General features: G+C 45.7%; 1 protein-coding gene across 1 annotated transcript in view; it reads left to right on the top strand.

Annotated features, from left to right (window-relative positions):
• Positions 1–11,362, top strand: part of PPARD (peroxisome proliferator activated receptor delta) — a 97,457-nt gene extending 86,095 nt beyond the window's left edge. Inside the window, exon 6 of the mRNA XM_077481424.1 lies at positions 2,964–11,362. Within this exon, the coding sequence (XP_077337550.1) occupies positions 2,964–3,211 (248 nt within the window). The 3' untranslated portion in view covers positions 3,212–11,362. The remainder of the gene's footprint in view (positions 1–2,963) is intronic.
• The last annotated feature ends 4,089 nt before the right edge of the window (positions 11,363–15,451 follow it).

Raw genomic sequence — 15,451 nt, 5'->3', positions numbered from 1 at the left:
AACATTTTGAAGTACTTTTCAAATGACATTTTTATGCTGTTGAGTCACTGGGACAAGAAGTAAAGAATAACATCCCCAACGAGACTCAAGCAGCAAAATGAAACCCGACAGAAGTCTTTACCAATCCCTAATCTATCTAAGTCTAAAAAAAGATTTAGCTTTACATAAACGTTAAAGCTACACTCATGATAAATATTAGAAGAGAAGTAGGTTTTGTTTTGTTTTTCCCTATCATACTTACCTAGGTGTATGCAGCATCAATCCGATGCTGCATCTGTCCCCTGGCACCTCTACACTGAGAACCGAGCCATTGAACACCGCAGATAGCTCAGTTCTCTCAGCTCCCAGAGCAGAGTGTCCGACCCCTTACGCCCCCCACGCTCTCAATGGAGCGATAAACTGTGGAGGTACAGGGAGCGGCCATCTCAGGCTCTTAGAGTCTGAGACGGGTGTCAGTCCAGGCACCTGGCGGATCCAGACTTTATTGTCATGATGACTCGGTGCCTGGACTGATCTGATTCCTGTGATGTCAGCAGAGAGCGGACTTCAGACTGCTTTCTGCTAAAAAAGGGGCACAGGAGTGCAATAAGAATTCCAGCCAAATTAGCTCAGGCTGAACTTCTCCTTTACCCAACTTGCCGACCAGCCGCTGCAGTTTTACTGAGGCAGAACGGCGTAGCTGGGTGAAGCGCCGTCATGTTATGCTGCTTCGCCCTGTGGCCACTAGGGTTGTGTGCGCGCCCGCTGCTCGCCCCCGGAGCCGATGCGAGAGCCCAACGGTTGTGATCACCACCGGGCTCCCACAATCACTGCTGACACACAGAGAACCGGGATCTGTGCGTGTAAACACAGTTTCCGGTTCTCTGAGGGGAGAAGAGACAGATCGCCTGTTCATACAGAGTATAAACTGTCCCCTTCCCCCCTTCAATTAGAAAACACACTAGGTAACACAATTAACCCCTTGATCGAACTCCTTCCCTGCCAGTGACATTTTTACAGTAATCAGTGCATTTTTATAGCACTGAGCGCTGTATAAATGACAATGGTCCCAAAAATGTGTCAAACATGTCCTATGTGTTCGCCATAATGTCGCAGTCCTGATAAAGATTGCAGATCGCCGCTAGTAAAAAAAAAAAAAGAATAATAAAAATGCCATAAAACTATCCCCTATTTTATAGACACTATAACTTTTGCGCAAACCAATCAATATACGCTTATTGCGATTTTTTTTTTTACCAAAAATATGTAAAATATATATTGGCCTAAACGGAGGAAAAAAAAATTTTTTTTATATATTTTTGGGAGATATTTTTATATAGCAAAAAGTAAAAAAAAATGGCGTTTTTTCAGAATTGTCGCTCTTTTTTTGTTTAAAAAATAAAAATGGCAGAGGTGATCAGATACCACCAAAAGAAAGCTCTATTTGTGGGAAAAAAAAGGATGTCAATTTTGTTTGGGAGCAACGTCGCACGACTGCACAATTGTCAGTTAAAGCGACGGAGTGCCGAATTGCAAAAAGGGCTCTGGTCAGAAAGGGGGTAAAATCTTCCGGGGCTGAAGTGGTTAAAGCACTATTTAATGAAGTTTTGTAATCCTTTTAAAAAAAAGGTTTTTACATATAATTAGCATATGTACTTGAATCTGTCTTGATATCTGACTCTGTCATCCCCTACATGGGAGCACTCCGACTGGGAGAGGGAGGAGCAGTACTAGGATCTATTCAGGGCTCTGCTGCACATGTGCTGACAGTAGGAGAGAGACGAGTGAGCAGAGGTGATCGCCTAACACTCTGTTGCTACTCTGTAATTGTCCAATCAGCAGGCTGTAATGGTAAGGTAACATCGCTATAGGTGTCTGTGTTAATGGGGCTTATGTTCGCATTAGACAGGTTTTGCATTCCCATTAAAGTCTATGGGAATGCAAAACCTTGTTGAAGCAGGTCAAATGCAGATTAAAAGGAGGTCATCTGCAGGTTAAAGGCATTGAATTCTGAAAAATTTTAGAAGTGTCTCAAACTAATTTCAAACTGGTGCCGTCAATAAAAACCCAAAGCCCTTTCGACACAGGCTCCAACAGAGAAAGTGGAATCACTCTTTCAACTGTGCTAAAGGCCACTGCATGTGAGTGCTTGAGCCTGTCCAGTGTATATCCTTGGCCCAGAAAGCCCAGGAGCAGAGTACAGCCACCCATAGACATAAATGGTGGTGTGCAACTGTACTGGGGTATATTCCGGTGTTAGCGTAAGCACGAGTATATCATACAGGCAAATGCAGAAATAAAAATGTTTTTCAATTTTTGCATACTCCTGTACACTAGGATCGTGTTTATGTGACCACTAGTGTATACACCTGTTCAGCTGTGCACAGCCATTTATGTTTATAGGCAGCTGTACATAGAACCTGGGCATTGTGAGTGTGGGAAATATTATTATACTGGATACAGTTTACGCAGTGCTTGATTTACAATTCAAGGACTCAGGCACCCATGTTTAATAGGCCCAAGGATGACCGTGTACACCAGTTTCCTAGAAAACACTAGCACATAATGCAAACATGTATTTGCAGTCTCCATAGTCCCTTAGAATGGAGTGTCAGGACAATTCAGAAAACCACAGCATGAGATGCTGTTCCTTTCTTTCAAAATTCTCTTGGGAGATCTGCCAGAAAAGTAAAGATTCAGAAATGTGACTGGCATACATAATAATTATCCTGGTTTGATAAATGTTGTGCCTTACTGCCATTTTGTTCCCCCTCAGTCTGGCACCTCTGGAAATATCACCTCTTCATTGTTATATAGGCATTTTACACCTTTGATGGTTTTTTCGAAGCTCATTTACTATGCTACTTGCTGTCAGGTTCTCTTCTCTGATCTATTTTAAACAGAGTTTGTTCTTCTGCATTCAGTATTTCCCCACTCTTGTTTCAGTCCACTTTTTAACATGTTCTTTTCTCTTTTCTTTGTAGACCGTCCAGGCCTTATGAGCCCCCCCCAAGTGGAGAACATCCAGGAAAGAATTCTAAGTGCTCTTCGGAGTCATCTACAGACATCTCACCCTGATGCACCATTCCTCTTTCCAAAACTTCTTCACAAGATGGCTGATCTACGACAACTGGTGACAGAGCATGCTGAACTTGTTCAGAGTATCAAACGTACAGAGTCCAGTGCATCACTGCATCCTCTTCTGCAGGAGATCTATAAAGACATGTATTGATCTTACTTAGACTTGCAACCTGTTATGACTACCTGCTAATTTAGAGAGTAACTTTATAATCTGTATAGATATTACTGATATATACCTTAGATTTCTTATATGTTAAATCTAAAGGCACTTAAATATGTCATATTGATTCTTAAATTCCTGTTTAGCATAAATATATAGTTCAAGATCACCTTAAAATGCAGTGAGCCTTCAAGGAGATACAACTTGTCCGTAGTTTAAAGAGCAATTCTACTCAAATTTCATATCTTTGTTTTGCTTGGAGTTAGGTGTATTTGATTTTTCAATGGAATTGCTGGTTGGGATGCTTGCCCCTACAAATAACACCACTGTCAACGGCCAAACATAGCTTCTCAGTTGCTCTACCCTTGTCACCCGCCTTCTTGAGTTCTCCATCTATGCCTACTGAGACTGCACTACAGAAATACTGCATCATGTGTCCTCTGGTAGATTCTCCATAGAAATATATATAGAACTTACAGGTGAGTGACACACTTAGGTTAACACAAATGCAAGCTGTTAGCCTGTTAAGGCGATTTCAAGTGTCAGTAGAGATCTTCTTGTCAGAAAAGACATAGCAAAGTTTCCAGTCTGGTTTTATCACAAGCTACTGGTTTTAACTACATTCTCCTTGGTGCTAAGGGTAACTGCACTTTGTACATCACCTTGGCAGCCCACAGAGGAGAATTTGATGTATAGGCACTGACACATGAATGGTTTGGTACTATAGAAAGTGGGGCCCACCTTATGACTCCTGTGTATTCTCTAGGCTCTGAGTGGGCTGTGCAATAAAAAGCAGGGATTTCAAAACATTTGTGATGTGAAGCATTATAAAATGTATTGTTGCAGAGGCTAGTGCAACCATTCTCAACCGAGGTTCCTTTATAATTTTCTGGTGGTTCCCCGAGCAGTGGCTAACTTGATCTCCCACCTATGTCTATCACTATTGTTGGGGTAGAATTTTCCACTCACATCCATTGTAAGGGGACACTTTTCCACTGTTCTCCAATATAGGTGGGCATCTCCCCACTGCCCATAAATGCAAATGCTCTTCTTCTGCTGAACACCAATGTAAGAGGGCATTTATACACTACCTTCTAACAATAGGGGACATTTTTCTACTGACCACTAGTAAGTAGGAACACTACAATTTTCATTGTCTGTGTTTCTTTTCTGACTATTATTCTTCATTACATTTCAGTATTTTTACTGAAGATTTTATATATATATATATATATATATATATATATATATATATATATATATATATATATAAATTTATATATATATATATATAGAGAGAGAGAGAGCGCAATAGGGTGTTACATTTTTTTTCCTGGCCAGCCTCACGTCAGCACACAATGGGTTAACCCCTTCCTCCAGTCTCTCAGTACCACCTTCTCTTAGCTGATAAAAAGGAGCCCCTCCTCCCCTCTCCTTGTTCCTTTTTTTTGGTTGGACTCCAGGCCACCATGCTCGTGGATTAGACTACACCCCCCTACCGAACCTACCCACCCAGGTTCAAGCCTCTCCTGGGATCGGAAGGTCCAGAACAATAAAGGTAGTTCCTTTTATCACACTGGACGCTCTATGTGCAGGAGCCATGCGGGCATACTAAGGCTTAAAGAGCTTACAATTTTTAGGCTGTGGTGTTGCTGTAGTATTGTGCTTTCCTTTCCTGCTTTTTAGGAGCTGCGCCGGCCATCTCCCCTGTGTTTTCTGTCGGTCGGTGATGATCTCACAGGGGGTCGGGGCTGTGGGGCTATAAAGCCTGGAGAGCCAGAAGCGCCAGTGCTGTTTTCCACAGCTAGTGAGAGAGCTATACTGGTGAGTTTTCCTTCAAAGTGGGGGAGGGGTGGCTGGGCTGTGTCAGCGTTTACTAAGCCATGATCACAAAATGCATTGCACCATGTGTTTACAGCTTTTCAGATACCCTACAAATCTGCTGCTGAATGACTCCATATCTAGTATTAAGGTTTATTACATTTTCTCCTTTAAAGAGCCAGTAAAAAAAAAAAAAAGCGATAGAATAGAAACGTCTTTTTTCTTATTTCTATATCCTGTCTTTTGTTGCTGTAGTATGAGCTCACCACAGCTCCAAAGTGCACGAAGATTTTTGGAAAGGTAGGAGGGGTCTACGGGGGCCACAAAACAAAAGAGTGCAACACCAGCCTAATAAGGTGTTTTGTCTTTATATGAGCAGAAGTCCTAAAAAAAGATAGTCACGGAAGATAAAGTCCCGCCACCGTTCAAAATCTCTGCATGCATCTGGGTCACGCACAGGACATAGACCCCAAGCAATGGGCAGTCCAAGCCGCAAAAATGCTCAGACAGCTAGGGCGGCAGAACCAAGTGCGACAAGAGGCCGTCCCACCGAAGGCCTCTGCTGGGCTTGTTCAGCGCCAGCCGCCCCTGAAAAGCTCTTGTGCGCAGAATGCATAAGAGATGTAGCCACCGATAGAGAAACAGAGGCACGTAGGACAAAAGACTATATTCAGGAGGCAGTGACAGAGAGTATGCAAGCGGTCGCAGTGCCTCCGGGACTAAGCCTAGAGCCAAGAACGCATCTAAGCAGAAGCAAGACGCATCACCAGGCTAGGTCACAAATGTGGAGACGGCCCTGAAGTCTGACGTAGAGACGGCCAGAATCACTTCAGCAATGGAGGAACTTTATCTCTCAGCCACCTTTTTGGCAGAAGCCTCTATAGACCTAGTAAAACTGCTTGCAAGAATTATGATGTTTTCAGTAACGGCAAAAAGGGCCCTATGGTTATGCCATTGGGTGGCAGACAGTACCTCGAAACAGGCACTTTGTAACATTCCATACAAGGGCAAGATGCTTTTCGGGGACACCCTGGAGGAAGCTATTAAACGAGCTACTGGAGGGAAGTCGGGTTCTTCTACCACAGAGACCCAAAAGGAGACGGCAAACCGCTTGATCAGGCCAATCAGAGTTCAGAAGGTCGCAGGAGGCCAGGTCATATAGACCAGGCCGAGAATATACAAGACCCTAATGGAGAGGCTCACAAAGCTCCTTTCTTCGGAACGTGAAGGCTAATGCCGCTAAGAAACCAGAGAAGTCCTTTTGACGGGTTGACCGCCCATCACCCCCAGGTGGGTGCCAGGTTGGCATCCTTTTGGAAGGTTTTGGCGGAGAAGGTCAAGGACCAATGGGTCCAGAAAACGGTCAAGCGAGGGTACAAGATAATGTTTCGAGAAAAACCACCGGCATCTTTGTCCAGACAGAATGGCCACAAGATCAGAAGAAACGAAGGTGCTTGCAAGAATATGTGACCGAATTACTTCAGAAAGAGGCAATCTCGCCGGTTCCTGTAAAGCAGCAGGGAACAGGGGTTTACTCCCCAATTTTTCTGGTGCCCAAAGCCTCCGGAGGTCTCAGACTTAAGATCTCTAAACCACTACATGGATCCCAAGACATTTAGGATGGAATCAATATTTACAATTATATCAATTCTGCAACCAGGGGACTGGCTAATATCAGTCGATTTAGCAGATGCCTACCTTCATGTCCCAATCAACAGGCATCACCAAAGATACCTTTCATGGTAGGGGAAGATCATTTCAAGTTCAAATGTCTTCCCTTAGGAATCGGCACAGGACCTCGAGTCTTTTCCAAGATTTTGCTAGCTACCCTCACTGTTATACGTTTGAGGGGCATAAAAATTTTCCACTACTTAGACGACATCTTGGTAGTGGCCCGTGCAATCGAAGAGTTAACGGCACAAGGCGAAGTGGTGCTGAAAATTCTATCCAAATTCGCTGGATTATCAACAAGCAGAAGAGCCAGTTGATTCCCTCCCAAGAGATGGAGTACCTAGAGCTTGTTTTCAACACAAGCAAAGGGCAGGTCTTGCTACCACATTGCAAGATAGCTGAGCTAGTAGCCTGTGTGAAAAACATGATGGAGTCCTCGTCGCTGTTGGCGAGGGACTGTATAACACTTCTTGGAATGTTTACTGCAGCAACCCCAGCTGTTCCCTGGGGAAGATTTCATACAAGGGCATTCCAAATGTCATTTCTGAACCAGTGGGATGGAGTATCACTCCACCAAAAAATATTCATACCAAGACGGATCCGCCAGGGCTTGTCGTGGTCGATAGTGCCAGGAACTCTGTCGCGGGGCATGCCTCTCGGCCCCAGAGATTGGATCCAAATAGCCTCGGATGCCAGTCTCCGGGGCTGGGGTGCTCACTACCTCGGCAGACGGGTTCAAGGCAAATGGAGCAGGATGGAGACCAGACACTCCAACCTTTTGGAGTTACATGAAAGATACTTAGCCCCACTGGCATTCGAGAATTTGATTCAGGGAGCTCGGGTCAAGCTTATGTTGGACAACTGGACAGCGGTCGCTTATATAACCAATCAGGGAGGAACCAAGAGCCTGCCGCTGCTGCAGTTGGCAACCGAGATATTCGCCTGGACCAAGGCACATATGGAAGCCTTGACGGCAGCCTACATTTCGGGCAGTCAAAATTACATAGCAGACCATCTGAGTCTTTTTCTAAAGATTTTCTAAAACAAAAACGAGTGGGCACTCAATAAGGACTATCTGAAAACAATCTTTTACAGGTGGGGTACACCCTCGGTAGATCTGATGGCGACCCCAGAGAATGCACAGGTACCCCCAGTTTGAGTCAAGATTCCACTGCAATGAGGCGCTAGCTCAAGATGCCTTCTCAATCCCATGGGAATTTCCCCTACTCTAGGTTTTCCCACGGGTACCACTGATAATGAAAACCCTATTAAAAATTGTGAGGGAGAACGTCCATGCAATTGCAATCCTACCCTTCTGGCCACGAAGGCCATGGTTCCCACTGCTTCTGCAGATGGCGGCAGTTCCCCCAATAAGGCTGCTGCTGAAGAGGGATCTTCTACAGCAGGACCAATGGTGTCACCCCAACCCAGGCAGATTGCAACTGACAGCATGGCTGTTGAATCAGCCAGACTGCAGTCTCAGGGCATCTCAGAGGAGGTACTCTCGACACTATTGAAGTCAAGAAGGGCCACAACTAATGCCACATACACCAGGATTTGGAGAAAATTTACAAAATTCGCTTTACAACAAAATTTCTCCCCATTGTCCGCAAACATTGTGCAGGTGCTGGAGTTTTTACAGTGAGTTTTAAGTATGGGCTTAGCATACAACACCATAAAGGTGCAGGTGTCAGCCTTGTCTTGCTTCACAGGCCACAAATGGGCAGACGAGCCACTAATAAAGCAATTTCTTAGAGCGGCCATAAGAATAAGACCACCAAGGAAGTCCCTGTTCCCAGCTTGGGACTTGGGCACGGTGCTAAAAGCTTTGCTCCAACATCCATTCATGCCTGCGGAGACATGCCCACTATGGGTCCTGACAGTCAAGCTGATTTTCCTCACAGCCATAACGTCAGCAAGGAGAGTTTCAGAGCTGGCATCTCTATCTTGCAAAGATTCCTTTTGCATCATTCTCCCAGACAAAGTGATCGTAAGGCCCTCTCCAGCCTTAACCCCTAAGGTGGTTTCCAAGTTCCATGTAAATTGGGAGGCAGTCCTACCCAGCTTCACCCAACCGCCGAGAGAAGCGGAGGAACTAGATCTCAGATCATTGGACATGGTCAACTTATTTTCAACCTACGTAAACCGCTCTCTACAGATGTGCAAAACGGATACCTTGTTCGTCCTGCCATCAGGACCTAGAAGAGGAGAAGCGGCATCAGCTAGAACCATAGCTACCTGGATCACCAAGGGGAGAAGCCTCACATATGAGAAACAGGGGCTGATGCCTCCACAAGTTATTAGAGCTCATTCTACAAGAGGGGTGGCAGCCTCATGGGCAGCTTCTGCTAAAATATCGGTTGAAGACATATGCAGGACCGCTAGTTGGAGCTCCTGCGAAACCTTCGCAAGACATTACAGTTTAGATGTCACAGTGGCTAGTGCATCAAATTTTGGAAACGCAGTGGTGTCAGCACCCTTCCAAGCAAAATAAAATATTCACTAAAGCAGTATTACCAGTTGTTTTTCAACTCTTTTTGTTATCCCACCATATATCAGCTAAATCAAATCCCATTGTGTACTGACGTGAGGCTGGCCAGGAAAACTGAAAATTGTTACCAATACTTACTGTAATTTTCCTTTCCTGGCCTGCCCTCACGTCAGCACAATCTTTTTCCCCTCCCTACAAGCCTGTCGTCCGCTAGTAATGGAACAAGGGCAGGTGAGGAGGGGCTCCCTTTTATCAGCTAAGAGAAGGTGGTACTGAGAGACTGGAGGAAGGGGTTAACCCATTGTGTGCTGACGTGAGGGCAGGCCAGGAAAGGAAAATTACAGTAAGTATTGGTAACAATTTTCTGTTATTCACTCTGGGAGTCTAATACACACTACGGTGTGGATTTACGTAAGGCAAAAAGACTGTGCTCTTTGGGAGTGCTGTTGCACTAATTTTTCCCAGAGCTTAGTAAATGTGTTGAAACTCCACTAATTTCCATCATCCAATCATGTGCAAGCAAAAAAATGCATTTTTTTAATAAAATTTCCTTGCACCTGATTGAGTATTCTTCAAAAAGTGAAACTTCACCACATTTATTAAGCACTGGGGAAAAAGAGTGCAACTGCACTTGAAAAATTCTTTAACCACCTCAATACGGGGCACTTACACCCCCTTCCTGCCCAGGCCATTTTTCAGCTTTCAGCGCTGTCACAATTTGAATGACAATTTCGTGGTCATGCTACACTGGAACCATGTGAAATTTTTATAATTTTCTTCACACAAATAGAACTTTCTTTTGGTGGTAACTAATCAATCCTGGGTTTTTTATTTTTTTCCTAAAAAAGAAAAAAAAAAAACATTTTGAAAAAAAAAAGTTTTTCTTAGTTTCGGTCATTAAATTTTGTAAATAAGTAATTTTTCTCCTTCATTGATGGGCACTGATGAGGCAGCACTTATGGGCACTGATTAGGTGGCACTGATGAGGAGGCACGAATATGCTGCACTTATGGGCAATGATAGATGGCACTGATAGGCGACACAGATAGGTAGCACGGATAAGCGGCACTGATGGGCATTGATGGGTGGCATTGATGGGCAGCAGTGATGAGCATTGATGGGCAGCAGTGATGGGCATTGATGGGCAGCACTGATAGCCAGCAGTGACTGGCATCACTAATGGCCACTGATTGCTGACACTTGTGGGCACTGATTGCTGGCACTTGTGGGCACAGATTGGTGGTAATCGTGGGCATTGGTTGGCACTGATTGCTGCCAGTGCTGGTCAATCATTGCGGGCACTTAATTGTAATCAGGGCACTAATGACCAGTGCCCTGATTACATACCTAGCTGTCCCCTGTGAGGAGATGCCCCTGATTGGCTCTCCTCTCCTCACACTCTGTGAGACTCTCCGTGTTTACATGTGACCGGCTGTGATTGGACACAGCCGATCACATGGTTAAAGAACTGCGGCTGCGGCTCTTTACATAGATCTGGGTCGCGCCGTGTCATAGCAACATGGCGCTGCCCTGATCAGTGCGCGAGAGTGGTCGTTCTGGGAAGCCATCATATGACATCAACCCAGAACGAGAGCTGCCTGACAAGTCGTCATTTGACGGTGGGCGGGCGACAAGTGGGTAAATAAGCCGGATCGAGTATATCCACTTGATGGTGACTTTCTGTGTAATGTTTTCCCAATTCCATTATGTGGAACTGAAAACTGATTCAAAACTACCACCACCACCAATGATTTAGGCTTTTGATAAGCAACTTTTTTGAGGTTCCTATATCTTTATATATAACTATAAGGACTAGAGTAAATAAACATAAAAGATCTTATATGTTTCTCTACCCTAGTCCTTATAGTTATTTTTTACCTAAACTATTTTAATTGTACTAATTACTGTTTACATTAGACTGGCTCTATGTAGCACTTATTTTTACATATACATTTACATACAAACACAGATAAAAGAATGTATATGTCTAGCATATACATACAGTATGTACTTATGTATCATGCAAAGGTGATAATGACAATATTTATATTGCATCATATATATAAATTTTACCTGTAGTAAAATAGTATTTTTCCATTTTCTAAAGTAGTTTTTAAGATGAACTTTAAAAAGTGAAAAATATAAATTTCAGAAAACAACCCTTCCTGTGAAAATCTCTCTTTTTTTTACTTTTACCTTTTACATATAGAAGAATATAAAGATAAGAGGCTCTTTGTGTGCAATTCTCCTCAATTACTGTATGTGATAGCTGTCAATAATAGGGGACAAAGATGATCCCAAGGAAACAAAATCACATATATAGAATAAGATAATTGTGGGCTCATGGGTTGGGAAACAAGTTCATGTGCATTTTATCTTCCCTTTATGCTGGGTTCACACTGTTGTGCGGCCCAGCTCACAGCAGGGGTCCGGTGCATCTCTGTTCACCATTTCAGGTCTGATTTCAGTCTGAATTTGGACCTAATACGGACCAGAAGACGCACAGGACTCTTTTACAAACCGCTCTGCAGCCGTCCCAGAGCTGTGTGAACCGGCTTCATTGAGAGCCGTCACAGTCTTCTGACATGAGAATTGGATGCGGAGAAACCTGCATCCAATTCACAATAGTGTGAACCCAGCCTTAAAGTGATTATAAACCCTCACATATACCCATTAAAGTGAATAGCCTCAGACGATACGCAGAGATGAAACAAATCATCCTACATAGGTTTTACTTGTTTATCTGCAGTCTTCTGTTTTCTACATCTCTTCAAAAGTGCAGAATTGTGATAAAATCCTTCTTCATCTGTGAGGAGCACAGAGGAGGGGGGCAGAGAGCTGCAGTTAAAGCTATTGTACAGTGTGTGAGAGCTGATTGGGTGAAATGGACACACCCCCCTTCACACGGCACAGAAATAAAGGGACGATGCAGAGTTGTGTTGTGAACAGACAAGCTGTGTGCCGGACTCTCTCTTCCATCACCATTTTATCTCTGGTGTCGGGATAGCTTGTCAGAAGAGACACATGCAGATAACAGAGGGACAAAGCACCAGAGAGAAATGACACTCAGAGCTTTGGAAAGAGACAAATAAACACTACAGATATACTGTATGTGCTTTGCTCAGATATAACGTACTAAGTCCACCGGACTATCTGCCGTACTTATGAAATGAACGGACTCGCCCACACACGCGGAGGAAAGTCCGCTCATTTTGAGCGCGTCTCCAGGTAGCCGGGGCCAGCGAAGGAGGCGTCGCTGGCCCCGTCACCTGGTATGGACTTAAAAATCATCGTGGGGTCCCCCCCAGGTCAACATTAGACCCTTATCCGAGCACGCTACCCAGCCGGCCAGGAAAGGGGGTGGGGACGAGCGAGAGCCCCCCCTCCTGAGCCGTACCAGGCCATGTGCCCTCAACATGGATGCCTTGGGGAAGGGGGGGGCCGCGCGGCCCCCCCACCCCAAAGCACCTTGTCCCCATGTTGATGAGGACAAGGGCCTCTTCCCGACAACCCTGGCCATTGGTTGTTGGGGTCTGCAGGCAGGGGGCTTATTGGAATCCGGGAGCCCCTTTAATAAGGGGGCCCCCGGATACCGGCCCCCCACCCTATGTGAATGAGTATGGGGTACAATGTACCCCTACCCATTCACATGTGAAAAAAAGTTTAAAAAAAACAACACACAAGGGTTAAAATAGTCTATTGCACAGCTCCAGGGGTCTTCTGTCCGTCTTCGGGGGTCTTCTCGCCGGACTCCTCTGGGACTGTGACATCATAATGGGCGGGGACATCATCTGGTGATGTCCCTATATAAGTCGCCGCGCGCCACGTCCCTGCCATTGTGAGCGGAGGCAGCGATGAGGCAACATCTGAAGAGAAGAACAGAAGACGACGACAGCGGCATCAGAAGACCGGGCCACCACGCCTTCTTCTAGCTCTTTTACAGGTGGTGGCCCGGTCTTCTGACGCCGCTGTCGCCGTCTTCTGTTCTTCTCTTCAGATGTTGCCTCATCGCTGCCTCCGCTCACAATGGCAGGGACGTGGCGCGCGGCGACTTATATAGGGACATCACCAGATGATGTCCCTGCCCATTATGATGTCACAGAAGAACCGAAGAGGGGGACAAGACCCCCGAAGAGGGGGACAAGACCCCCAAAGTTGGAAGAAGAGGGCGGTGGCGAAGAAGAAAGCCGGGCTCCTCCGCTAGCAAAAGAGCTAGCAGAAGATAGCGGAGGAGTCCGGCGAGAAGACCCCCGAAGACGGACAGAAGACCCCCGGAGCTGTGCAATAAACTATTTGAACCCTTGTGTGTTGTGTTTTTTTTTTACTTTTTTTCACAGGTGAATGGGTACATTGTACCCCATACTCATTCACATAGGGTGGGGGGCCGGTATCCGGGGGCCCCCTTATTATAGGGGGCTCCCGGATTCCGATAAGCCCCCGCCCACAGAACCCGACAACCAACGACCAGGGTTGTCGGGAAGAGGCCCTTGTCCTCATCAACTTGGGGACAAGGTGCTTTGGGATGGGGGTACGGCTCAGGAGGGGGGGAGCGCTCGCTTGTCCCCACCCCCTTTCCTGGACGGCCGGGTAGCGTGCTCAGATAAGGGTCTAATGTGGACCTAGGGGGGACCCCACGCCGATTTTTCGGCGTAGGGGTTCCCCTTTAAGTCCATACCAGGTAACGGGGCCAGTGACGCCTCCTTCGCTGGCCCCGGCTACCTGGAGACACGCTCAAAATGAGCAGACTTTTCTCCGGGCGGGAAAAGTCCGTTCATTTCAAAAGTACGGCGGACTGGCACACACACGGCCGGATTGTCCACCGAAATGCGAGTCCAACGGACAGATTGGAGTGCAAAACTACTTTCTAAATCCGCGTGACTTTTGGGTAAAAAAAGTCCGCCGGAGCCTACACACGGGGGGATTGTCCGGCGGACTTGAGTCTGCCGGACTTTTCCGCCGGATTGTTTGATCGTGTGTATGAGGCATTAGAAATAATTAACTTAAATCCATCCAAACAAGAGTCTAATATAAAGTGTTTAACCTGTACATAGTGTTCTGCACCTCTGTCCCATAGGTAGCCCCTCTTTTCTCTCCCCCCTAGGGATATTTTGTTGCCTATATGCTTAAGGGTTAAGTGAGAGGTCTAAATTGACTAAGGTGCTTGAACATAATGTGGTCTTTGCATTAAGCCTTTTTAACAATATACATACTTTTTAACAATATTTTTCTGCAAGACGCCACATCTGCATGTGCAGGAATGCTGTCTCCTATGGCAACAGTCTTTAACAGTTCCTAACACAAAGCTTAACAGTTCCTTCACCTTCACTACAATCGCTCCTTGTAGTTCTTCAGCACACTGAGCTCCCGGTCTCTCACTAGACCCACTGATTCACTGCCACAGAATCCCTTGAGCTCCTCCAATTTTCACGGTGGTATCTTCCTCAAGTATCACCCCCCGCTTTTCTGCTGGGTCCCTAGCTTGGCATTCTAGATACCTCTCAAGATTTACCCCCACTGGCCTGCTCGGTCCCTGACTTGGCACACAAGGCTGCTCTGCAAGCGACACCTCCACTGGCTGGGTCCCTGGCTTGATACCCACTGAAGTTTCCTGATTCTTCACCGTCCCTGGTTGGTGAGAATGCTGCTCCGATACTTGCTTCAGTTACTCACTGTGGTACCTGGTAATTAGGTGGATAGTCCCTTACTGGTGACAGCTTCCCCTCTAACTCTGACCATGACAGGTTCTCCAGCAGGCAGTACCTTACTTTTTGCTGGACTGCAAGCTGCAGTCCCAACCATGCACTGCTCTCTTGCTTCTGGATAGGCCCTCAAACAGCCTAGCATCCAGATGTGCCCGGGATAGGCCCCATCTCTGGCCTAGCAGCCTGGGCAATACGACACATGTCCACCTAGACAGCTGTCCAGGTGGCACAGAATATAGATCACTTGACTCCACCAGAATATATAGGCTCTCCCAGTAGGCCAAGGGATTCAAGAAAACCCCTGCCCATTGGCTGAAATACCCCATTCACCCATAACCTGACCTTATGTTGCCCTTCTCATGTCTAGTACCACCAAGTACCCGGCCACCTAGTGGTATAAGAGAAAAGTGCAATATAGAAATATAAACATATGAGTGGCGTACCACATGAGTAAACATAGGTGTCCAATAGTCCTATAGAAAAAAAACTATGATGGGTCATATAGGACAATAAAGTGTGTAAATCAAAAATATCTATGTACAATTT

Source organism: Lithobates pipiens, unplaced genomic scaffold (genome assembly GCF_037356315.1).
Source record: "Lithobates pipiens isolate NorthernLeopardFrog02 unplaced genomic scaffold, aLitPip1_a1.2 Scaffold_16, whole genome shotgun sequence".
NCBI classification, from domain to species: Eukaryota; Metazoa; Chordata; class Amphibia; order Anura; family Ranidae; genus Lithobates; species Lithobates pipiens.
The sequence above is the reverse complement of the archived record's forward strand: the minus strand, read 5'-3'. Positions and strand labels throughout refer to the sequence as shown.